Source organism: Pseudophryne corroboree, chromosome 8 (genome assembly GCF_028390025.1).
Source record: "Pseudophryne corroboree isolate aPseCor3 chromosome 8, aPseCor3.hap2, whole genome shotgun sequence".
Lineage (NCBI taxonomy): Eukaryota > Metazoa > Chordata > Amphibia > Anura > Myobatrachidae > Pseudophryne > Pseudophryne corroboree.
The window spans coordinates 414,420,050-414,447,343 of NC_086451.1; the positions used below are offsets into that span (position 1 = coordinate 414,420,050).

The 27,294-nt window shown below is 46.7% G+C and overlaps 1 protein-coding gene across 4 annotated transcripts in view; it reads left to right on the forward strand.

Annotated features, from left to right (window-relative positions):
• LOC134949369 (rho GTPase-activating protein 6-like) overlaps positions 1 to 27,294 on the forward strand; it is an 80,997-nt gene that overhangs the window by 34,478 nt on the left and 19,225 nt on the right. For all 4 annotated transcript variants that reach the window (XM_063937894.1, XM_063937892.1, XM_063937893.1 and 1 more), the window contains exon 4: positions 23,017 to 23,113. In XM_063937894.1, coding sequence (XP_063793964.1) covers positions 23,017 to 23,113 — 97 coding nt within the window. The remainder of the gene's footprint in view (positions 1 to 23,016; positions 23,114 to 27,294) is intronic.

Genomic DNA, 27,294 nt, shown 5'->3' on the forward strand with positions numbered 1-27,294 from the left:
AAGATAGAAGCCGGGTGAGTATGAGAAGAAAAGAAGACTTCAAGGCGACAGAAGACTTCAGATCTTCACTGAGGTACGCGCGCAGCTGTAATGCTGCGCGCCATTGCGCACACATACATACATACATACATTCATTCATTCATTCATTCATACATACATACATACATACATACATTCATTCATTCATTCATTCATTCATTCATTCATTCATTCATTCATTCACGGGTGCAGGGGGGGCGCCCTGGGCAGCAATAAAGCCTCTATATCTGGCATAGATACTGCGGAGGCAGTATTTCTTTCAATCCCCTGCCAGTTTGAGATATTTTGAGCGGGACCGAAGCCCGCCGCTGGAGGGGGCGGAGCTTGGTCTCTCAGTACTAACCAGCGCCATTTTCTCCACAGAGATCTGCAGAGAAGCTGGCTCCCCGGTCTCTCCCCTGCTGAACACGGTGACACAGGGCTGAAAAGAGGAGGCGGGGCACTTGTAAGGCGCAGTGAGTGTATTACACAGTAATTTAATATAAAAGCGCTATTATCTGGGACATTATTTTCCAGTGTCAGTTGGCGCTGGGTGTGTGCTGGCATACTCTCTCTCGGTCTCTCCAAAAGGCCTTATTGGGGAACTGTCTCCTTATAACTATATCCCTGTGTGTGTGGGGGTGTCGGTACGAGTGTGTCAGCATGTCTGATGTGGAAGGCTCAGCTAAGGAGGAGGTGGAGCAGATGATTGTGGTGTCGCCGTCGGCAACGCCGACTCATGATTGGATGGACATGTGAAATGTTTTAAATGCAAATGTGACCTTATTACATAAGAGATTGGACAAAGCAGAGTCCAGGGAAAGAGCAGGGAGTCAATCCACGGCTTCAGCTGGGTCACCAAGCCCTTCTGGGTCTCAAAAACGTCCCCTATCCCAGATAGCAGACACTGATACCGACACGGACTCTGACTCCAGTGTCGACTACGATGAGGCGAGGCTGCACCCGAGGGTGGCAAAAAGCATTCATTATATGATTATTGCAATAAAAGAGGTTTTGCATATCACAGATGACCCCTCGGTCCCTGACACGAGGGTGCGCATGTATAATGAAAAGAAACCTGAGGTAACCTTTCCCCCATCCCATGAACTTAACGAGTTATTTGAAAAGGCTTGGGAAACTACTGATAAAAAACTGCAGATTCCCAAGAGGATTCTTATGGCATATCCTTTCCCTGCACGGGACAGGGTACGTTGGGAATCCTCACCCAGGGTGGACAAGGCTTTAACACGCCTGTACAAGAAAGTGGCGCTACCGTCTCTGGACACGGCAGCCCTCAAAGATCCTGCTGATCGCAGGCAGGAAACTACTTTAAAGTCTATTTATGCGCATACAGGTGCTTTGCTCAGACCGGCAATAGCATCGGCATGGGTGTGTAGTGCAGTTGCAGCTTGGACAGATACCTTGTCAGCTGACCTTGATACCCTAGATAGGGATACCATTTTATTAACCTTAGGCCACATTAAAGATGCAGTCTTATATATGAGGGATGCTCAAAGAGACGTTGGGCTGCTGGGGTCGATGGCCATGGCGGTTTCTGCTAGGCGCGCCCTGTGGACTCGCCAATGGACGGGTGATGCCGACTCAAAGAAACATATGGAGGTTTTGCCATACAAAGGTGAAGTTTTATTTGGGGAAGGTCTCGCGGACCTGTTTGCCACAGCTACCGCGGGTAAATCTACCTTTTTGCCTTTTGTTCCCCCACAGCAAAAGAAAACTCCACAGTATCAGATGCAGTCCTTTCGGTCGCGTAAGTCCAGAAGAGGTCGGGGCTCTTCCTTACTCGCCAGAGGTAAGGGTAGAGGGAAAAGAATGCCTGCTACGGCTAGTTCACAGAAGCAAAAGTCCTCCCCGGCTTCTACTCAATCCACTGCATGACGCTGGGGCTCCACTGAGGGAGTCCGCGCCGGTGGGGGCACGTCTTCGACTCTTCAGCCAGGTCTGGGTTCTGTCAGACGTGGATCCTTGGGCGATGGAAATTGTATCCCAAAGCTACAAACTGGAATTCGAAGAGGTGCCTCCTCGCCGATTTTTCAAGTCTGCTTTACCAGCTTCTCTCCCAGAGAGGGAAATAGTTTTAGCTGCAATTCAAAAACTGTGTCAACAGCAAGTGAATATCAAGGTTCCCCTAGTCCAGAGGTTCTCAAACTCGGTCCTCGGGGGGCCCACACAGTGCATGTTTTGCAGGTCTCCTCACAGAATCGCAAGTGAAATAATTAGCTCCACCTGTGGATCTTTTAAAATGTGTCAGTGAGTAATTAATACACCTGTGCACCTGCTGGGTTACCTGCAAAACATGCACTGTGTGGGCTCCCGAGGACCGAGTTTGAGAACCTCTGCCCTAGTCCAACAGGGGAAGGGGTACTATTCAACCCTGTTTGTGGTCCCTAAACCGGATGGCTCGGTCAGACCCATTCTGAATCTAAAATCCCTAAACCTGTACTTAAAAAAAGTTCAAATTCAGGATGGAATCGCTCCAGGCAGTTATCTCCAGCCTGGAAGGGGGGGATTTTATGGTGTCACTAGACATAAAGGATGCATACCTTCATGTCCTCATTTATCTCCCTCATCAGGCGTATCTGAGATTCGCTGTACAGGATTGTCATTACCGGCCCCGAGGATTTTCACCAAGGTAATGGCGGAAATGATGGTGCTCCTGCGCAGGCAGGGAGTCACAATTTTCCCGTACTTGGACGATCTCCTGATAAAAGCGAGATCGAGAGATCAATTGCTGAAAAGCGTGTCACTCTCCCTGAGAGTGTTGCAGCAGTATGGCTGGATTCTAAATCTACCAAAGTCACAGTTGATTCCAACGACTCGGCTACCTTTCTTAGGCATGATTCTGGACACGGAACAGAAGAGGATTTTTCTCCCAATGGAAAAAGCCCAGGAACTCCAGAACATGGTCAGAGACCTGCTAAAACCAAAAAGAGTGTCAGTCCATCAATGCACTCGAGTACTGGGAAAAATGGTGGCGACCTACAAGGCCATCCCCTTCGGCAGGTTCCATGCGAGGACGTTTCAGTGGGACCTCCTGGACAAGTGGTCCGGGTCCCATCTACAAATACATCAGAAAATAATCCTGTCCCCCAGGGCCAGGGTGTCTCTCCTGTGGTGGCTGCAGAGTGCTCACCTTCTCGAGGGTCGCAGGTTCGGCATTCAAGACTGGGTTCTGGTGACCACAGACGCGAGCCTCCGAGGATGGGGAGCAGTCACACAAGGAAAAAATTTTCAGGCACTATGGTCAAGCCAGGAGGCTTGTCTACAGATCAACGTACTGGAATTGAGGGCCATATACAACGGCCTACGACAAGCGGAGAATCTTCTTCGCGGTCTACCGGTTCTGATTCAATCAGACAACGTCACAGCCGTGGCTCATGTAAACCGCCAAGGCGGGACAAGGAGCAGAGTGGCAATGGCGGAAGCCACCAGGATTCTTCGTTGGGCGGAAAATCACATAAGCGCTCTGTCAGCAGTCTTCATTCCGGGTGTGGACAACTGGGAAGCAGACTTCCTCAGCAGACACGATCTCCATCCAGGAGAGTGGGGACTTCATCAGGAAGTTTTTGCAGAAATAAGTAATTGGGGACTTCCGCAAATAGACATGATGGCGTCACGCCTCAACAAGAAGCTTCGGAGGTATTGTGCCAGGTCAAGGGACCCTCAGGCAGTAGCGGTGGACGTCCTGGTGACAGCATGGGTGTTTCAGTCGGTCTATGTGTTTCCTCCTCTTCCGCTCATCTCAAAAATACTGAGAATCATAAGACGAAAAAGAGTGTAGACAATACTCATTGTTCCAGATTGGCCTCGAAGGGCCTGGTATTCAGATCTTCAGGAAATGCTCACAGAAGATCCGTGGCCTCTTCCTCTCAGGGAAGACCTGTTGCAGCAGGGGCCCTGCGTGTTCCAAGACTTACTGCGGTTACGTTTGACGGCATGGCGGTTGAACACAAAATCCTAGCGGGGAAAGGTATTCCGGAGGAAGTCATCCCTACTCTGATAAAGGCTAGGAAGGAGGTGACGGCGAAACATTATCACCGTATCTTGAGGAAGTATGTATCTTGGTGTGAAGCAAAGAATGCTCCTATGGAAGATTTCCATCTGGGCCGTTTTCTCCACTTTCTACAGACAGGAGTGGATATGGGCCTAAAGTTAGGCTCCATTAAGGTACAGATTTCGTCCCTATCTATTTTCTTTCAGAAGGAATTGGCTTCTCTCCCAGAAGTCCAGACTTTTGTAAAGGGAGTGCTGCATATCCAGCCTCCTTTTGTGCCCCCAGTGGCACCATGGGACCTTAACGTGGTGTTACAGTTCCTAAAATCTCACTGATTTGAGCCTCTTCAAACAGTTGACTTAAAATTTCTCACTTAGAAGGTGGTCATGTTGTTGGTCTTGGCATCTGCAAGGTGGGTGTCCGAATTGGCGGCTTTGTCTCACAAGAGCCCCTATCTGATTTTCCATGTGGATTGCGCAGAATTGAGGACTCGCCCTCAATTTCTGCCTAAGGTGGTTTCATCTCTTCATATAAACCAACCTATTGTGGTGCCTGTGGCTACGGGTGACTTGGAGGATTCCAAGTCCCTTGATGTAGTCAGGGCCTTAAAGATTTATGTAGCCAGGACGGCTCGGGTTAGGAAAACAGAGGCACGGTGTGTCCTGTATGCAGCCAACAAGGTTGGCGCTCCTGCTTCTAAACAGACTATTGCTCGCTGGATCTGTAACACGATTCAGCAGGCTCATTCTACGGCTGGATTGCCGTTACCAAATTCGGTTAAGGCCCATTCCACTAGGAAGGTGGGCTCTTCTTGGGCGGCTGCCCGAGGCGTCTCTGCATTACAGCTTTTCCGAGCGGCAACTTGGTCGGGTTCAAACACGGTCGCTAAATTTTTCAAGTTTGATACCTTGGCTGAGGAGGACCTCATGTTTGCTCAATCGGTGCTGCAGAGTCATCCGCACTCTCCCGCCCGGTCTGGAGCTTTGGTATAATCCCCTTGGTCCTTACGGAGTCCCCAGCATCCTCTAGGACGTAAGAGAAAATAAGATTTTAAACCTACCGGTAAATCTTATTCTCCTAGTCCGTAGAGGATGCTGGGCGCCCGTCCCAGTGCGGACTACATTCTTCAAGACTTGTATATAGTTATTGCATTACATAAGGGTTATGTTACAGTTTTGATCAGTCTCTGGCTGATGCTGTTTTGTTTCATACTGTTAACTGGTTCGTATGTTCCAAGTTGTACGGTGTGGATGGTGTGGGCTGGTATGTATCTTGCGCTTAGATTAACAAAAATCCTTTCCTCATACTGTCTGTCTCCTTTGGGCACAGTTCTCTAACTGAGGTCTGGAGGAGGGGCATAGAGGGAGGAGCCAGTGCACACCCATCTAAAGTCTTTATAGTGCCCATGTCTCCTGCGGAGCCCGTCTATACCCCATGGTCCTTACGGAGTCCCTAGCATCCTCTACGGACTAGGAGAAAAAGATTTACCGGTAGGTTTCAAATCTTATTTTTTATTTTCAGGGAGGCTGCTGGCAACGGTCTCCCTGCATCGTGGGACTTAGGGGAGAGAAGTCAGACCTACTTCTAGGGAGTTTAAAGGCTCTGCTTCTTGGCACCATTCGCTCCTGAGGGTTTGGAACACTAGGTACACCTAGGGGTTCACTCCCAGAGCCCGCCGTCACCCCCCTTGCAGAGCCAGAAGTCAGAAGACAGGTGAGTAGAAGAAGAAAAAAAAGACTTCAGTGACGGCTTTCTGAGGTACCGCACAGTGAACGCGCTGCGCGCCATGCTCTCATACACAGCGGCACTGCAGGGTGCGGGGGAGGGGGGGGCGCGCGCCCTGGGCAGCATTATAAACCTCTTTTTAGGCTGGCAGAAGGTAATTGAGGTGCCTGGGCACTAAATTCGGACCCCCGCCGGCAATTATTTATTTAAAAAAGAGCGGGCTGAAGCGGGCCGTGTAGGGGGCGGGGCTTAGCCCTCACAGCTCACATCAGCGCCATTTTCTCTCCAGAGCATGCAGAGACGCTGGTCCTTCCTCACCACTGCTAATAACAAGCAACAGGGGGGGGGGCACAGCAAATTTGGTGCAATATTGAGTAATATAAAGCACTGCAGGGTCTGAGACATTATATTTATAGCGTTCAGAACTGGGACAGTCGCTGGGTTGTGAGCCCGCAAACTCCCTCTGTGTTTCTCTGACAGGCTTTACTGTGGGTCTGTCCCCCTTTTGGCCCAGTGTGTCTGTGGGTGTCGATACAGGTGTGTTGGCATGTCTGAGGCAGACTGCTCTTCCCAGGAGGAGACTGTGTTGGGGGCAGAAACGGCTGTGGGAGTGACCATGTCGGCACCGCCGACTTCTGACTGGGTAAATGTGTTGAATGCTTTGAATGCTAATGTGGCTCTTATTAATAAGAGATTAGATAAATCTGAGCCTCAGAACCAGGTATGGAAAAAATCCGTGGAGGATGTGTTATCACAGATACAGACACCTTCGGGGTCACATAAACATTCGTTTGCGCAGTTAGCAGACACAGATACCGACACGGACTCTGACTCCAGTGTCGACTATAGTGATACCAGATTAGACCCAAAATTGGCAAAGAGCATCCAGTACATGATTGTGGCAATAAAAGATGTCTTACACATCACTGAGGACCCTGCTGTTCCTGATAATAGGGTCTGTATGTACAAGGGAAAGAAACCTGAGGTAACGTTTACTCCCTCTCATGAACTGAATGCCCTTTTTGAAAAAATGTGGGAAAATCCTGACAGTTTCTGATTCCCAAAAGGATTCAAATGGCGTATCCGTTCCCCTCGGGGGATAGAGAAAAGTGGGAGTCACCTCCCGTTGTAGACAAGGCACTATAACGTTTGTCTAAAAGGGGGGCTTTATCGTCTCCTGGCACGGCAGCCCTCAAGGATCCTGCGGATCGTAGGCAGGAAAATACGCCGAAATCCATTTATGTCACCACAGGTACACTACTCATACCAGCTATTGCATCTACGTGGGTGAGTAGTGCAATCGAAAAATGGGCAGATAACTTGTCATCTGATATAGATACCCTGGACAGGGATACCATCCTTTTAACGCTGGGTTATATCAGGGACGCTGCAGCCTACCTAAAGGAAGCGGCGACAGATATTGGCCTCTTGGGATCAAGGGCCAATGCCATGGCAGTTTCAGCTAGGAGGGCATTGTGGATTCATCAATTGAATGCTGATGCTGACTCTGAGAAAGCTATGGAGTCTCTACCGTATAAAGGTGGTGTATTGTTTGGTGAAGGTCTCGCTGAACTGGTATCTACGGCTACCGCGGGTAAGTCGTAATTTTTGCCTTATGTTCCTCCACAACAGAAGAAAGCACACCACTTGCAGATGCAGTCCTTTCGGCCGAATAAATACAAAAAAGGCCGAGGTTATTCCTTCCTTGCTAATAGAGGAAGAGGTAAAAGATCTCTGGCCGTGGCAGGTTCTCAGGAGCAGAAGTCCTCCCTGGCTTCTGCCAAATCCACTGCATGACGCTGGGGCTCCTCTGCGGGAGTCCGCACCGGTGGGGGCACATCTCAAGCTCTTCAGTCAGTTCTGGGCTCGTTCGGCCCTAGACCCGTGGATTGTAGAAATAGTGTCCCAGGGGTACAAACTGGAGCTTCAAGACGTTCCCTCTCAACGTTTTTTCAAATCGGCCTTACCAGCTTCTCTTCCGAACAGGGAGGTAGTATGCAATGTAATACAAAAGTTGTGTCTAAATCAAGTTATTGTCAGGGTTCCCCCGGCACAACAGGGAGAAGGCTTTTATTCAAGCCTGTTTGTGGTCCCGAAGCCGGACGGCTCGGTCAGACCAATTCTGAACCTAAAGTCCTTAAATCTTTACCTAAAAAGATTCAAATTTAAGATGGAATCTCTACGAGCAGTGATCTCCAGTCTCAAGGAAGGGGATTTCATGGTGTCAGTCATAGGCGTGCGCAGTGCATTTTATTAGGGGGTGCATCGTCAGAGGGGTGTGTCTAGCACCACCTTTTGGGCATGTCTAGCACTATCTATTAACGGTCAATGCAATATAAAATATCCACCCTCCCTTGTACCAATCCTAATAAAGCAGATACATTGTCAGATGTTGTGGTGTGCACCAAACAAACACCCCTGATGGCACTCACTGCAATTACACTGCTCCTCCTTAGCCTGATCTGGCTCCCCCTCTCTTTCCCCTGCAAGCTGCAGTAACTCACTGACACTGACAGTCGCAGACTAGTACTGCTGCTCCTGGAAAAATGAGTGACGTGTCAATGCTGCTGCCGACTGCCTGCCAGTATTGAATTTGTCTTCCTAAGTGGAACGCTGGCTGTATGCTGCTCCTCATCAGTGGCTGGCGTTGGCATAGCATAGAAGGAGAGAGGTGGGCGTGTGGCGGGTTTGACGGGTGGGCGTGTGAGCAGCATCACGTAATCACGTCACATCACGCTGTTTTTGTACATGGAGGTGGAGCTGGGAGTTTGAAAGTCGGTGGCAGTGGCACCCTTGATTAACCCAGGCATCCGGTCAGTAATGCAGTCCTGACAGGGTGCAGCGCAGAGGGGACAGTAATCAGCCTGCTCGGCGATCGCTGCATCAGGCATGTGAGATCGGGGTGCCAGACATTAGGGGGTGCCTGTGCACACCAGGCACCCCCCCTGCGCACACCTATGGTGTCAGTCGACATAAAGGATGCCTACTTACACATCCCCATATATCCTGAAATTAGTAATGACAATCCTGAGTAGCAAACCTCAGGTAAGCCTGATGCGGCTTACCTGAGGTTTGCTACTCAGGATTGTCATTACCAATTTCAGATGTTGCCGTTTGGTCTGTGCACGGCTCCGAGGATTTTCACCAAGGTAATGGTGCTAAACCTGCCAAAATCACAGTTGAATCCGACAAAGCGGCTGTTGTTTTTGGGAATTGTTCTGGACACGGAATTACAGAGTTTTTCTTCCAGAAGAGAAGGCTCTGGAAATTCAGAGTTTGGTAAAACAAATTCTGAAACTAGCGAGAGTATCAATTCATCAATGCACTCTGTTGCTGGGGAAGATGGTGGTGGCCTACGAGGCCATTCAGTTTGGCAGGTTCCATGCCAGAGTGTTTCAGTGGGATCTATTGGACAAGTGGTCCGGATCCCATCTGCACATGCACCGGAAAATAGTCCTATCCTCCAAGGCCAGAATCTCACTCCTGTGGTGGCTGCAGAGCTCTCACCTTCTAGAGGGACGTAGGTTCGGGATCCAGGACTGAATCCTAGTAACCACAGATGCGAGTCTCCGAGGCTGGGGAGCAGTCACACAGGGGGGAAATCTTCCAAGGGAAATGGTCAGGCCAGGAAGTTTGTCTACACATAAACGTTCTGGAGTTAAGGGCCATTTACAATAGCCTTCTTCAAGCGGAACATCTTCTTCGCAATCTGCCCATCCTGATACAGTCGGACAATATAACAGCAGTGGCGCACATAAACTGCCAGGGCACGAACAAAGAGCAGGGCGGCAATGGCAGAGGCCACAAAAGTTCTCCGCTGGGCGGAAAGACATACAAGCGCTCTGTCAGCAGTCTTCATTCCAGGAGTGTACAACTGGGAAGCAGACTTCCTCAGCAGACACGATCTCCATCCAGGAGAGTGGAGTCTTCATCAAGAGGTCTTCGCAGAAGTGACAAGTCTTTGGGGAATTCCTCAAATAGACATGATGGCATCTCGTATGAACAAGAAACTTCAGAGATATTGGTCAAGGACCCTCAAGCAATAGCATTGGACGTGCTGGTGACACCGTGGGTGTTTCAGTCGGTGTACGTGTTTCCTCCGCTTCCACTCATTCCGAAGGTGCTAAAGATCACAAGAAGAACAAAGGTTCAAGTGATCCTCATTGCTCCAGACTGGCCAAGGTGGGCTTGGTATCCAGATCTTCAGGAATTACTCATAAGAGATCCCTGGCCTCTTCCTCTTCGAGGGGATCTGTTACAACAGGGGCCGTGCGTGTACCACAAATTACCGCGGCTACGTTTGACGGCTTGGCGGTTGAGCGCCGGATCCTAGCCCGAAAGGGTATTCCCAATTAAGTTATTCCCACACTTATACAGGCTAGGAAAGGAGTGACGTCTAAACATTATCACCGTATTTGGAGAAAATATATGTCTTGGTGTGAATCCAAGAAGGCTCCTATGGAAGAATTTCAGCTAGGGCGTTTTCTCCATTTCCTGCAAGCAGGTGTGGACATGGGCCTAAAGTTAGGCTCGATTAAAGTACAAATTTCGGCCTTATCAGTTTTCTTTGAAAAACAATTGGCCTCCTTTCCGGAAGTTTAGACCTTCGTAAAAGGAGTTTTGCACATCCAACCTCCCATTGTGCCCCCAGTGGCACCATGGGATCTTAACGTGGTGTTGCACTTTCTTCAATCACATTGGTTTGAACCTTTACAGAAGGTTGAGTTGAAATTTCTCACGTGGAAAGTGGTCATGCTATTGGCCTTGGCATCCACAAGGCGGGTGTCTGAGTTAGCGGCTTTGTCTCACAAGAATCCTTATTTAATTTTCCATGAAGATAGAGCAGCGTTGAGGACGCGTCAACAATTTCTGACGAAGGTGGTTTCATCGTTCCACATGAACCAGCCTATTGTGGTACCAGTGGCTACTGACGCCTTCGCCGAGTCAAAATCCCTTGATGTGGTCAGGGCCTTGAAGGTTTATGTCGCCAGAACGGCTCAACTTAGGAAAACAGAGGCTCTGTTTATCCTGTATGCTGCCAACATTATTGGAATGCCTGCTTCCAAGCAGACTATTGCGCGCTGGATCTGCAATACGATTCAGCATGCTCATTCTACGGCTGGATTGCCGTTACCGAAATCAGTGAAGGCCCACTCTACCAGGAAAGTGGGCTCATCCTGGGTGGCTGCCCGCGGGGTCTCGGCATTACAATTCTGCCGAGCAGCTACTTGGTCGGGTTCAAACACTTTTTACAAATTTTAGAAGTTTGATATCTTGGCTGATGAGGACCTCATGTTTGGTCAATCGGTGCTGCAGAGTCACCTGCACTCTCCCGCCCGTTCTGGAGCTTTGGTATAAACCTCATGGTCTTTGAAGCCTCCCCAGAATCCTCTAGGATAGGGGTGGGCAAAATGCGGGCCGGATGCGGCCCGCAAACCGATCCTGACCGGCCCACTGATTCCCACCAGCATGCAATGACAAGCGGCCCGACTGACTGAGCTGCTTGTCATTGCTCTGCAGTACTCCAAGCTGCCGGCGCCTGTCTCCCCTGCTGCTGCTGCACGGCACCTGACACACATCCTCCAGAGTCCCCATTGACAAAGGCAGCGATCAGACAAAAAAGGGGTGGAGCTATGCAGATATGAGGGGGCGGGGCTACGTGGGACTTTAGGGGGTGGAGCTACAAAAGCCACTGCTACAGATCCATCCTTCCTGCCACTGCCAGCCAGACACAGATCAGTAAGTTAATGGAAAAAGTGAAGGAAAGAAAGTGTGTGTGTGTGTGTGTGTGTGTGTGTGTGTATATATGAGAGAGTGTGTGTGTATATGTTTGTGTGTGCGGGCAGTGGCGTCAGACTGTGTTTAGGTTAGGAGGGAGATCTTTAATGCTTGCTGTACCACCCCCCCTACCCTGGATTCTTTCACCGTGTCACCCCCCATGTTCTGTCACTAAGTCACCCCCCCGTGTTACCGTGTCACCTCCCATGTCCTGTCACCCCGTGTTCTGTCACTGTCACCCCCCCGTGTTCTGTCACTGTCACCCCCCCGTGTTCGGTCACCCGTGTTCTGTCACCCCCCCCGTGTTCTGTCACCCCCCCCGTGTTCTGTCACCCCCCCCGTGTTCTGTCACCCCCCCGTGTTCTGTCACCCCCCCCGTGTTCAGTCACCCCCCCCCGTGTTCAGTCACCCCCCCCCGTGTTCAGTCACCCCCCCCCGTGTTCAGTCACCCCCCCCCGTGTTCAGTCACCCCCCCCCGTGTTCAGTCACCCCCCCCCGTGTTCAGTCACCCCCCCCCGTGTTCAGTCACCCCCCCCGTGTTCAGTCACCCCCCCCGTGTTCAGTCACCCCCCCCGTGTTCAGTCACCCCCCCCGTGTTCAGTCACCCCCCCCGTGTTCAGTCACTCCCCGTGTTCTGTCACCCCCCCCCCCGTGTTCTGTCACCCCCCCCCCCGTGTTCTGTCACCCCCCCCCGTGTTCTGTCACTGTCACCCCCCCCCCCCGTGTTCTGTCACTGTCACCCCCCCCCCCCCCGTGTTCTGTCACTGTCACCCCCCCCCCCCCGTGTTCTGTCACTGTCACCCCCCCCCCGTGTTCTGTCACTGTCACCCCCCCGTGTTCTGTCACTGTCACCCCCCCGTGTTCTGTCACTGTCACCCCCCCCGTGTTCTGTCACTGTCACCCCCCCGTGTTCTGTCACTGTCACCCCCCCGTGTTCTGTCACTGTCACCCCCCCCCGTGTTCTGTCACTGTCACCCCCCCCGTGTTCTGTCACTGTCACCCCCCCCCCCCGTGTTCTGTCACTGTCACCCCCCCCCCCCGTGTTCTGTCACTGTCACCCCCCCCCCCCATGTTCTGTCACTGTCACCCCCCCCCCCGTGTTCTGTCACTAAGTCACCTCCCGTGTTCTGTCCCACCCCCGTGTTCTGTCACTGTGTCACACCTTTCCCCAGGGGCCATAAGACACTGGATAATTTGCTTGCTGTGCAATGATTATCCCAAATAAAATGTTAATGTGTAAAAAGGGGACTCTACTTGCCGTAATGTGTAAAAGGGGGCTCTACCTTCCGTAATGTGTAAAAGGGGGCTCTACCTGCTGTAATGTGTAAAAGAGAGCTCTACCTGGCGTAATGTGTGACAGGAGCTCTACCTGGAGTAATGTGTGTAAGTGGCGCTACTGTGTGGCGTAATTTGAATAATGGAGACTATTGTGCAGCCTAAAATGAATCTGTATTATTTTTTGGCCACACCCCTTCCCCATGAAGCCACGTCCCTATATTTTTGGCACATAGGGGAGCTGCTATTTTGTGTGCGGCCCTCGAAAACTGACAGGAAAGTGTTAAGTGGCCCCTCAGCTGAAATAATTGCCCACCCCTGCTCTAGGACGTATGAGAAAATAGGATTTTAATACCTACCGGTAAATCCTTTTCTCTTAGTCCGTAGAGGATGCTGGGTGCCCGTCCCAGTGCGGACTCTATCTGCAGTTGTTAATTCTTAGTTCTGTTTACACACGAGTTGTGTTGCGTTGTGGTCAGCCTGTTGCTGTCGTTGTTCATGCCGTTGGCTGGTTTTCTGTTAAATGCCATGTTGTACGGCGTGTTTGAGGTGTGAGCTGGTATGTGTCCCACCTTAGTTAACAATAAATCCTTTCCTCGAAATGTCCATCTCCCTGGGCACAGTTCCTATAACTGGAGTCTGGAGGAGGGGCATAGAGGGAGGAGCCAGTTCACACCCCTTTCAAAGTCTTAAAGTGCCCATGTCTCCTGCGGATCCTGTCTATACCCCTATGGTCTTTGAAGCGTCCCCAGCATCCTCTACGGACTCCGAGAAAAGGATTTACCGGTAGGTATTAAAATCCTATTTTAGTATGATCCACTCACATTCTGAAGTGGCAACGGAGGCGATTTTACATGCTTAATATCAGAGTACTTCTTAAGACCACATAGCACAGAGAATCAACTGTCCATTCCATATGCATCAAGTTAAAATGGGGTAGCTGAAAGGGAGAACAGAACCCTGACTGAAATAATCAGCTGATTTCTAACTGACTTCAGATTATCTGAACAATGTGGGGGTGAAACATCAATGACAGTAACTTGCAAAACAGATTATTCTCCAGGTGGAAAAAATTCCATATGAACATTGGCTTGGTGATGTGAGGGAGGTGTTATAGAGTGATGTGAAAATCACGTCAACACTAATGAAATGTCGATTTATCATCCTTTGTGGCCCAGCAGTCATGTACCTGCTCCTAAAGCGCTAAGGTAAGTAGAATATCACCATAACATCCCTTTTGAGTTGCATGGAAGGTTCTTAGGTCGAAATTGTGTCTCCAGTTCTAATCAATTGTATGTAAGGTCTCCAAACATAGTTGACATGAAAGACAGGATAACAAAAAACAACCAATGTGTGGTAAATGTTGTCAACACTTAAGCAATAGAAAAAGAAATCAGACTCCTCTATAAAACTAAGGTGGATCCAAAGCGTACCCCACTCACACTCTAAAGAGGAGGCATTAATCGCATCACGGTTTCTTTGTGGTTAACCTTTCAATTTCTTATAACACCCAGTGTGATGAATAGGGAATTCAGCCCAACACCTCAATCGTTTGTTGTGGATTCCCAATGGAGGCAGATGATGCGTACCCCAACACTCGCACTCAAACGGTTGATGTAAAACACACAAAGGTATCTTTCTCTCCTAGGGGATAATAGTAGTCTGTAATGGCGTACGACAACTCACAGTTTGGACTGCTGTACACCTCCTATCAAGGTATCTTTAGGTCCTGGACAGGGATTTCAGTTTGTGGTTTTAGCTTTGTTCATGGAAACTCCCAATGTGCATCATATGAAAAAAGAAAACAAGCAAACCAATGTGTAGTAGGTTTTGCTAATCTTAAATGCAATGTGTAAATAAATCTCTGAGGCAGATAGGTTCAATGCGTACCCCACTCACATATAAAATGGGGGTTCTAAATATATAGCGGTATCTTTGGGGAAGTTCTATTTGATGGTGCAGTAAATACTGGACTCAATATACCACAGATGTGTTTCCACTAGAAGGTAATTGTGTGCGTACCCCAACACTCACACTCGGGGAGCAGATAAAAAGCCCATAAAGGTATCTTTAACTTCTCAAAGTGGGGGTGATCAATCAATATGGCGTACCCCAACTCACAATTCGATGTGCTGTGTATCTCCCATCAAGGTATCTTTAGGTTCCAGGTGGGAAATATGGCTTGTAGTTCGGACCATGTAGTTATCCGCAAACCCCAAAATTGAAAAAAATATTGGCACTCACAATGGAGTAAGAAGGAAGGTTTACAAATATTTATTTAACAATACACGGGGGGGGAAAAATTTTTTTTGAGGAAAGTGTATGAAAAAGATCATACAGCATTACATGGACCAAACCATAAAAGTGTCAAAGAGAAATAAAATCCTCCTTTTTAAATAAAACCAAAATTAAAAAAATAGATAAAATCCAGATGGTATGCTACTCACACTCCTTTTTGTCGACGCGTTTCAGCCCTAAACTGGGCCTTTATCAAGACATGTCTTGATAAAGGCCCAGTTTAGGGCTGAAACGCGTCGACAAAAAGGAGTGTGAGTAGCATACCATCTGGATTTTATCTATTTTTTTAATTTTGGTTTTATTTAAAAAGGAGGATTTTATTTCTCTTTGCCACTTTTATGGTTTGGTCCATGTAATGCTGTATGATCTTTATCATACACTTTCCTCAAATTCCCCCCCCCCCCCGTGTATTGTTAAATAAATATTTGTAAACCTTCCTTCTTACTCCATTGTGAGTGCCAATATTTTTTTCAATTTTGGGGTTTGCGGATAACTACATGGTCCGAACTACAAGCCATATTTCCCACCTGGAACCTAAAGATACCTTGATGGGAGATACACAGCACATCGAATTGTGAGTTGGGGTACGCCATATTGATTGATCACCCCCACTTTGAGAAGTTAAAGATACCTTTACGGGCTTTTTATCTGCTCCCCGAGTGTGAGTGTTGGGGTACGCACACAATTACCTTCTAGTGGAAACACATCTGTGGTTTATTGAGTCCAGTATTTACTGCACCATCAAATAGAACTTCCCCAAAGATACCGCTATATATTTAGAACCCCCATTTTATATGTGAGTGGGGTACGCATTGAACCTATCTGCCTCAGAGATTTATTTACACATTGCATTTAAGATTAGCAAAACCTACTACACATTAGTTTGCTTGTTTTCTTTTTTCATATGATGCACATTGGGAGTTTCCATGAACAAAGCTAAAACCACAAACTGAAATCCCTGTCCAGGACCTAAAGATACCTTGATAGGAGGTGTACAGCAGTCCAAACTGTGAGTTGTGGTACGCCATTACAGACTACTATTATCCCCTAGGAGAGAAAGATACCTTTATGTGTTTTACATCAACCGTTTGAGTGTGAGTGTTGGGGTACGCATCATCTGCCTCCATTGGGAATCCACAACAAACTATTGAGGTGTTGGGCTGAATTCCCTATTCATCACACTGGGTGTTATAAGAAATTGAAAGGTTAACCACATAAAGAAACCTTGATGCGATTAATGCCTCCTCTTTAGAGTGTGAGTGGGGTACGCTTTGGATCCACCTTAGTTTTATAGAGGAGTCTGATTTCTTTTTCTATTGCTTAAGTGTTGACAACATTTACCACACATTGGTTGTTTTTTGTTATCCTGTCTTTCATGTCAACTATGTTTGGAGACCTTACATACAATTGATTAGAACTGGAGACACAATTTCGACCTAAGAACCTTCCATGCAACTCAAAAGGGATGTTATGGTGATATTCTACTTACCTTAGCGCTTGTGGTGTACGACAGTATTTAAAATTTCTTGTGTTTTGTCTGTTTATTTAAATGTGGTGACATTTAATTTGAAATCTGTTACATCTGAGCTGCACAGCGCCAGTTTGAACCACCCCCTACATCTTTGTTTCTATATGTACCTGCTCCTGACAGCTGCAGAGAGGGGATGTAGTTAATATTCCGGTGGTCAGAATATAGACGCCGGGATTCCGACCAACAAGAATGCCGACAGCTGTGCCAGGGCTATTCCCACTCGTGGGTGTCCACGACACCCATAGAGTGGGAATAGAATCTGTGGCGAGCGCAGCAAGCCACTGAGCACGCAAGGGGCTTTTTGGAGATTGCCCCACTGTCGGCATTCTGGTATTCTTGACTGCCGGGATTCAAACCTGGTCCACATGGTCATGTGACCGTCACATCCAGATCAGACCTCCGATCCCCCAGCGTTTCAATAAGTATTATCCCCTATCCCTACACCTGCCCAAAGTCCTAGTGCGATAATAGACTGAGTTAGACAGAGCCAGACACACCAAGCAGGGTAACTAAAGAATAGATAGAAAGGGGGCTTAAGGAGGGAGGGGGTATAGTAACAAAAGCTATGGAGGACATAAAAAAAAAAAATAGAAAAACCCCCCACTAACTACACAGTTAAGTAGTATCGAGGCAAAGAATGGTGGCAGAGGCAGGTAATGGTAAATACTGTGATATCGTCAATGAGAGTAGTTGAAAAGTCAGCAACAGGGGGTTGGAGTGGGAGACCCTAGTAGGTCCAGGGTCGGTGAACAAACCCAGTGTCCTGGAGCAAGATGATTAGGGACTATCTCTGGGAGATCTATGGGTCTGGAGGAAGAAAAGTCTGTATAGAGGCTCTTGGCAGGATGCTGTAATGGGTCCTGGCACATTTGTGAGGGATCAGATGAACGATCACCAAGCCAGGAAGAGGGAGTAGATGCAGGGAAAAATTCAAAGGATCAAGAGTTGTGTAGAGGTTGGAGCTGGTGGACCACAGCTTATAGATGCTGGTTAACGGAAGCCGCCACAAGATTAACACGGTCAACCTAAACTTGCAGCAGGTAGAAGTCATGGAAAGTACTGCAGTCTTGTTCTTTTGCTTGTTCTTTCTGACATAGCTTGGGTCATTAACTTGCTGTAGGATGAACCCTTGACCAACTAGGTTTAGACCAGAGGGTATTACATGAATGATATGGTACCCATTTGGTTCAGGGTACCAGTTACTCAGGGAATAGATATATCATACCAGCACATATCGTGCGGGTATAATGCTTCCTGTTTCACCTCTTTACCGAGGCGAAGCAGGAAGCACTAGCGACAAGCTGCCAGAGTAGGGGAGTTCATACTCCACTCTCTGGAGATGCCCACCAGACCCGCCCACAGCGCAGCAGCCTAGTTCTGATGCGCTGTGTCTCTCCCTCTGGCTGGCTCACAAGCCTTGGGAGTTCTCTTATGCAGCCCGGAGACTGCTGCCGCCACAGACGTATACAGCACTATTGTGGTGTATGGGCAACGACACCTGCAGCTGTCAAAATCGATAGCCGTCGGTGTTGGAACGGTCTTGTAGATGGCAGCACCGATATAGACCCCAGTGCATAGCGCCCGTCGTGCAGCACACTTCTCTGCAGTAATACATGGGGGAGAAACACTGCTACCGCAAATAATGGGGCAGATGTATTAAGCCTGGAGAAGTGATAAATGGAAGGTGATAATGCACCAGCCAATCATTCCGGGTTTTAAAAATGACAGGAGCAGATTGACTGTTGCGTTATCACCCTCCATTTATCACTTCTTTATCACTGCTCCAGGCTTAATACATCTGCCCCATAGTGCGCTGATACCACTTCTCCCCCATAACACAAGATAATACATTTATCCCTCAGGATCCAGCAAAAGAACCCCTAGGCCATCACGCTTCCTCCTCCGTGTTTGACAGTTGTTGCAGGGGGTTGTTTACAGTACACATGCTCATTAATCCCCAAAAATGTTAAATGGCAGTGCTTTTAACAGCAAAACATGGGGTGTTTGAAAATTTTAAAAAAACTTTCCCTTTTACATTTAGGCCTTTAAACAGACTGTGAAACACCAACTTGTTTCTTTTTTTAAATATACTTTATTAATAAAACAAGACATACAAGTATATATTTGCATTGCGCTAAGAAAAAGAAAAGTTAACAAAAATATGAAGAACAACATTTAAGTGAGTACAGGGTACGATACATAATAAACATGAGCAGACAATAACATATCACATTCCATAGACACAAAAGTGGTCATTTCGGTGTAGAAAAGGGGATAAGGATTGGGTATGTGATCTCTCAAGGGGCAGGAAACAGCAACTTTTATTAAGCAACGGCTTGGGAATAAACCCCACACACTGAACAGCGTGCGAAACAACTGAGTGATAAACTTCCAAAGACTTTACATTTTAATTAATCAGTCCATAAGACCTTCTACCAGTCTTCAGTAGAGTTTCATCGCCCAGGTAAGCTTCTTTTTCATTGCTGCAGAACAGCTGTCAATTCTTAACCCATTACTTGTTCCCTGAAAAAAGGCCTTTTTTAATTCTCTGAAATGTACATTATATTCACTGTTTGCTAAACTAAACTTTATTTTTAACCTCTAGCAGTTTATGGGGTATAATCAATTAAAGTCGGATCCATTCTGACATGTATTTGTCGGAATGGATCCGACAACCCCTATTTAATCCCATCTCAATTCGACTTTTTCAAGTTGAATTGAGATGAGGGACGCAGTGGAGGAGAGGGGGGAGAGCCGCGGGGAGACGGGGGGGGGGGGACAGCCGGCGGGCATACGGGGGGGACAGCCGGCGGGCATACAGGGGAGATCAGCGCTACAGTAGTGCTGCAGCAGGATGTGGCACAGCCGCCCGACCTCACGGCAGTGTACACCCGGCTCCAGCAAGCGTGCTGGAGCTGGGTGGAAGCTGCCGTGAGCGGCTAGGCTGTGTGACATCCTGCTGCAGCGCTTCTGTATCGCTGATCTTCCCTGTATGCCCGCCGGCTGTCTCCCCGCGGCTCTCCCCCGTCTCCTCCTTTGGGTCTGCATCTCAGTCCGACAACATTTTGATGTCGGACTGAGATGGTCGAAAGGGGGGCCAAAACCTGTCGGTTTTGGCCCCGTTTTCCACTCAAGCACATGGATTGGCAGCTATTCCGCCGATCCACGTGCTTTTCGACAAGTCGAATTCATCGACTTGATGAAAAATTTAGGGAAATATTGAATAGGTCGAATCAGGATTCGACCTTAAAAAGTCGAAAACTGGCGTCTTTTCAACAGACTGCAGTTTTCGACTTCGATTGAATATACCCCTATGTCTTACCCTGATACCAATTCAAGTTATGCACTGGATTCAAATTGCTAAAATTTCAAGAAAACCTGGAAAAATGGGGGATGTTCGAGTGTTCAGTTTAGGATGTCTGTTGGGAGGGTTAGGGTCAACGCATTAAAGCACCGTGACTAAAATAATATTATTATTTTTTTATTTATTTTTTTAGCGTGTTGCACATCTATACATACTAGAGTGTATACATAGCCTTTTTTTATTTTTTTTACGAGATATGTTATCCAGTATACTGTAGGTAAATAAGAAGGCATCTGAAGTAATTAACGTGGAAGAGCATTTCAATTGTTTAAATCTAGAAGCTACTGAAAATTATGTAATTAAAAGAATCAAAATATTACAAAGTCAAAGGTGCAATAAATGAGGTTAGCAGAAATTGAAGATAAAAATTGAATTGCACAAAAATGGGTGGAGAAAACAATAACAGAAGCACATTCCAGCAACAGACATATTGTATACCATGAAATATACAAAAAGATAAACATCGTTTTCAAATACTGTATGTGAACATGGGTTAAGCCATTAAATAGGCATATAGTTAAAAATAAATAAATCATCAGTGGAGTCTGTATATAACCAAAATAAAGTAGGCGTGGGCGGTATGGAAAAATAAAAAATGGAGGATCAAACAAACAAGCATCGTAGCTGAGCTGTGGGTCAAATAACAGGAGCATCGCCCAATAGCTGCCTGGTCTCCTATCACTGGGTTGAGTGAAATCATTGATTCCATTTCTGTTTAACAGCATCGGAGAGAGAATCTATGAATCGTTACCAAAGTTTTTTTTTTTGTTTGTTTTTTTACGCAACCAAAAATTCTAATTGATCATATTGATCCACTTAAAAACCAACTTCAGAATATAGGAAAAATTGGTCTGTTAAACGCTTGTTTCTGCACCTGCCTTCATATCACCTATGCATGTCATGCAATGTTACCATAGGTGTGCGCAGGGGGGGTGCCTGGTGCGCACAGGCACCCCCTAATGTCTGGCACCCCGATCTCACATGCCTGATGCAGTGATCGCCGAGCAGGCTGATTACTGTCCACTCTGCGCTGCACCCTGTCAGGACTGCATTACTGACCGGACGCCTGGGTTAATCAAGGGTGCCACTGCCACCGGCTTTCAAAATCCCGGCTCCACTTCCATGTACAAAAACAGCGTAATGTGATGTGATTACGTCATGCTGCTCGCATGCCCACCCGCCACATGCCCACCTCTCTCCTCCTATGCTATGCCAATGTCAGCCACTGATAGAAGCATGCAGTCAGCGTTCCTCTTAGGAAGACAAATTCAATACTGGCAGGCGGCCGGCAGCAGCATTGACACGTCACTCGTTTTTCCAGCAGCGGCAGTACTAGTCTGTGACTGTCATTGTCAGTGAGTGACTGACTTGTAAGTAAGCTGCTGCAGCTTTCAGGGGAAAGAGAGGGGTGCCAGACCAGGCTGAGGGGGAGCAGTGCAATTGCAGTGAGTGCCATCAGGGGTTTTTGTTTGGTGCACACCACAACATCTGACAATGCATCTGCATTATTAGGATTGGTACAAGTATATTGTGTTGACCATCAATAGATGGTGCTAGACACACCCCTCCGATGGTGCACCCCCTAATAAAATGTGCTGCGCACGCCTATGAATGTTACATGTATAAAACAGAAGGTGGTGCAGTCAGTGCCTAGCCCAAATCATGCTCCTTCTCATGTGTTAACATCTGTCATTGAGAGACCGCTAATTTATAATTATAGACATGGTTACAACCTGGTCAGTGACACAAGATTGGCAGAAAGCACATATGGGTTTAATTTTCAGGGTGTGGTATAGATTTACAGTGTTTAGGTTGACCGGGTCAAAATGTCCAATGGTTGGACAATGGTTGACACACAAATGGTCAATACAAGTTTTTTCAGTTTCTTTGGTCAAATATTGTATGTTTGATAATGTCACCACCATCCGTTGAAACGTGTTCCCTCGCGTGCTGGCTTTACTCGCCACAGGTAACTATTTCCAATCATGGTCCATGTGGATAGGATTTCAAGCATATGTTGAGAAAACATGTAAAAAAAAACAAAAACAAAAAGTCGACCTTTAATCTCTTTACTTTTTGTCCTGTCGACCATATGGTGGAGACCTATTGACTGCCAACCTATGGACTGGGTATCCGGATGATAAATTGACTATCTACTGTATAAAAGGAATAAAATCTTTGCTAAAAATGTATAGACCTGAGAGCCTGATTTTGTTATACCTATAGGTCAGTTATTTGAAGAGATTCTGTTGGCCATTATTTTACTCTTTATTGTGTAAAATAATTTGGGAAGCTTCAGCCTGGCTCCTTGAATGATGGGTCTGGACAAAAAAGAAGAAAAAAAAAGATTTTATAAAGAGGGAAGTTTCACACTAGATCTTGGCAGTACAACTCTATAAAGCTTCAATAAACATCTGCACAATTGCCCTCTGTCCGAGGAGAGTACTCGATCTGGGGTTAGAAAGTGTATACTTACTGCAAATAGAGAACTGGTTGAAGGATAGAAGACATGAGGTATAAATAGAACTTATTCAGACTGGGATAAAGATAATAGTATTGGGTTCTTTCATTTACGGTGCTTTTAAGGAACTTGTAGATGGCCCAGATTAGAATGTGAGGTATCTGTATTTGGTGATATGTTCGCCTGTCATAGCAAAAGCTGTTTGGATACCAGTTGCTTGTTGCCCTGGTTCTGCACTTTTTGGATATGTAGACTCAGATTATTTTTCCCCATTTCCTTTTTTAGCAAAAAAAAACTAAAACTTTAATATTTTAGTTTTGTTTTATATTATATTTGTTTTTTTTGTTTTGTTTTTGTTTTTTTAAATCAACGGCGGAGCAGGGCAATTAGTTATTTCCTAGGAGACCTGCACTGAAAAGCCCCCATAAACCTCCCCTTGATTTGGCTTTAGAATCTGCTGCTGATGTGCCCTTAGATCATAACTGCACGTCTTTGTAATATTTTGTATAGGAGCATGCCACGCTGATTAATTATTCTCCTGTTACCTCCTCCAGGTTTGTAGTGGACGTCTGCCAGTATCTCAGCTGCCACCTGTCCACTGAAGGACTCTTCCGAAAGTCTGGCTCTGTAAATCGAATTAAAACCCTAAAGGTGCTGACCCCTTTCCTCCTCTGGTGTTTTGCTGCTTGTAATTATCATTGTATAGGCTGTAATTAAAGGATAGTGTAATCTTATCATATACTACTGTATAAGTACTTTTAGGGAGATTGAGAATGTGGACACGTTAAACAGCACAGCTGATGGTGATATGTGACCCAGGTCATGAGATGGAACTCATTAAAGGAGACAAGTTCTTCACAACAGCAGGTGGCTCTGAAGAAGGGGCATGGGTACCTCTTACCTAGCAAACTGCTAAGAGTAATGCTGTCTCTCTGCCAACAGCTTTAAGGTGGGGATGTATCATTCCTCGGTGAGAGATTGCTTATAGCAACCATTACACCATCATAGACTGAGCTAGATAAATGGCAAACGCTGATTGGTCACTTTGGACAACTTCTTCATTTAATTTTTCTCCCAGGGTTTGTACATCTCCCGCTCAGTGAGCTGTTTGGTTACCATTCACTTTGATGGTAGAATAGATGTGGTGATTTACCCTGCCAGCCAAAAAAGCGTACATTTGGGCTACATGTTTGTTCTGTGCATCAGCCAGACAACCGTCTGATTGGGTATGGAAATCTGTCTTCCTGTAATCTAATGAGGGTCTCTAAAATGCACCCTATGTGGAAGGCATGTGGTTCATTAGGTTGACATACATTGGGTCGACCACGTTTGGTCAACATGCATTAGGTTGACATGATCACTAGGTCAACATGGAAAAAGGACGACATCAGGTTTTTTTTACTTTTTTTTTTTTGTGTGTGTGTGTCGTTTTCTTCTAAAAGTGACGAGGAACCCCAATTAGTGCACCGTGACCCCTCGCATGGCTCGCTTCGCTTGCCATGCTTCGGGCACGGTGCCTCGCTCCGCTGCCGCTGCGCTCGGCACAGGTTACCGTTCCCAGTTGTAGTCCACGTGGATCGTTAAGTATGAAAAAGGTAAAAAAAATGATTTTTTTTGTTGTTGAAAACACCATGTTGACCTAATGCATGTCGACCTAACTCATGTCGACCTAATGACCGCCATCCATGTGGAAGGTTTTCTTTTCTTTCTGACCTGTTCATGAATTAAAAAAATGTAATTAGTTATGTAAAGTAGCATCTTTGCTATTATCCACCATCAGAGGCCAAGAGTGGGGGCATTAACAATCATTTTCATTAAAGATTATGGGCATTACAAAGAAATATAAGGAGGGGGCATTCTATCCAGCATGGCAGGAGACTCTTTGAGGATGAAAAATCCTGGGATTTTTTTACGGTCAACAGATGAGAATTAAAAGGTGGAAGATGGTGGTAGTAGTATGTTGCCAAATGAAGGATGGTGGGATGTTACCAAGTACAGCGGGTGGCTTTCACAAGATGGAGGATGGTGGGATGTTACCAAGTACAGCGGGTGGCTCTCACAAGATGGTGGGATGTTACCAAGTACAGTGGGTGGCCCTCAGAAGATGGAGGATGGTGGGATGTTACCAAGTACAGTGGGTGGCCCTCAGAAGATGGAGGATGGTGGGATGTTACCAAGTACAGCGGGTGGCCCTCAGAAGATGGAGGATGGTGGGATGTTACCAAGTACAGCGGGTGGCCCTCAGAAGATGGAGGATGGTGGGATGTTACCAAGTACAGCGGGTGGCCCTCAGAAGATGGAGGATGGTGGGATGTTACCAAGTACAGCGGATGACTCTCAGGAGACGGAGGATGTTGGGATGTTACAAAGTACAGCGGATGACTCTCAGGAGATGGTGGGATGTTATCCTGTACTTTGGAAGTCTCTGAGGAAATGGAGGATGGTGTGGTGCTGTCCATCATCAGTAAAGGGGTGGTAACCAGAATGGTTGCAGGCTTTTTTGCACTGAGACATAGGGCCAATAACTTGCGACCGTGAATAGTTTTCAAATACTGTACATAAAAGATGAGACGTTATCTATCATGGCAGCTGTCTCTTAGGAGATGATGGATGGGGACAAGTTATCTCCAGAGGCCTCAGCGGTGCTTCTAGATAAGATGTTTATTATAATAACAAGTTACTGGAATACGTGATCCTTATATGTTTCCTAGCATTACCCTTACTGTTCTGCATTACATTATGGGACACTCCAACATGACATGTGACTCTGCTGGATAGAGCATTTTCTTACTGATGACCGCAATAACAGGTGGGGGCTTTGACTTGTGGAGAAGAAAACCTGAATGTAAATTGAATGTTATAAATAAAATGGATAAAGTTCATTTATATTACCTATAACTATGGTTTGACTCTCTCCTCTCCATTCACTGGAAACAGATAAACATTTGTTCAAGTGAATATACAAAACACTGATTTCTCCGGCATGGTCCACAGGTTATTCACAGGATAACATTGGGATATGATGACGCAACAGCGGATTTGCACCAATCGGTCAAAGCTTTCGGCCTCCCAGCATGCAACGGTCCCGTCCATATATCACCGCCTCCTGGCTCAGGCAAATCGGGTTTTTGTTTGGTGCGGCAGGAGCCGGACCATGGTGAAGAGCTGCAATTTTTTTAGCAGACATAAGCGTTTTTATTTTATTTTTATAGTCTTACTATTTTTTTCTTGAGTGATCTTTCTAAAAAGCGTCTTATACGTACCTTATAAAGAGTCGCGACAATGCTTACCCACGAGTACAGTGCTGTTTCAGCGGGCGTCTGTGTCGGATGTACTAGCACATCCAGCAGACATTACCAGGCTGTGGCCAGAGCACGGGGAGAAGGTGAGGCATCGGTTCTGCTTAGAAGGGGGTACACGGACACAGCCGCACTGTTTTAGGAGGAGACTACCAAACAGTCGCTGGCGCGGCTGCCACCAAGGGTGCACCAGTGCTTTGCCCTACGGATCATAGGCTCCAGGGTAGTATGAGGCCGCGATCCCTAGGGTTGATATCGGCAGTGGGGAGTCAGACGCTCCCTTGGCTGTTCCCCCCCCCCGGTTCATGACTAGTTTCCTCCAAGATCCCGCCATGAACTGACTTCCCGCTTCCGTCTGTGTATCTAAGGGGACCCGGTTGCAGCATAGGCAGCTGTGTGACTGGTGCGTCAGTGTTCACTTAGGCATCTGTGTTCTCTGTAAGTTCACGGGGCGAGTGTGTACACTATTACCGTCTGGATTCACTCAGCGTTTGCTAGTGTATTGATCGATCCTGGAAGCAGGGTGCGTCTCCCTGTATCCCACTCTACTGAGCCGGGTAATACACTACCTTTGAGTATGAATAGTTAGATAAGTGCCTAATGCATACGAGTCTGATAACTATTGCTGTTGTTTTCTTTCACTGTGCGACTGAATACGGTTAAATCTTATATAAGGTAATGCAGTAATATGTTTCTCCTACATACTTGAAATGTATTTGAAGTTGATTTATGTGCTCATATTGCTTATTATACTAATGTATAACCTGTGACTGATTGCTAGTGTGATTGCTGACTTTACTATAATTCTGTCAGTTTTTTTGTGTATTCCAATCCTCATTGCTGGTGCAAAGCAGGGTAGGGTCGGATTGTGTGTCACTTTAACAAATTTTAAAGTGATTACAGTCACAAATTGTGTAGTAACACTGTACAGGTGTGTAATTTATTTATCATGTCTGAGTGGCAAGGGTGAGGAAAACACACTTTCCACAGCAGCACCAACACTAATTTCATGTTTGTCTTGCGAAGCTGGGTTAACCTATCAGGATCTGGATTAAAAGGGATTATGTGCAAAATGTTTAGCTGTCATCGAAGGCTCTTAAATAACACAGGAAAGCACAGGTTCTAGTTGAACCTTCATGGGCTACTTTGCACAAACATTATCCAATATAGCTGAGCAGATAATGCCAGTTCCTATACCAGGTATAGGTTACCCTATTAACCCTTACATGCAACATTCATTCTCAGGTTTATCCACCTCGGGAATTGGCAGCCTTTCAACAAAAGCCGGCTGAAAGGCCGGTGGTAAGCAAATCACATAGACATGATATAACATCTTTACAGTCTACAAATGTTTCAGATAAGGACTCGTCGGATGATGAGGACTCATTGCACTTCAGAGGGCTCAGTGGACATACCTGAGCTAATTAGTGCTATGTAAGCCATTCTATCTTTAGAAGAGACAGCAGAACCTTGGTTAAAAACTAAGGCACCTGTGTTTAGACGTCCCAAAAACAGCTGATGGAACTCCAATTA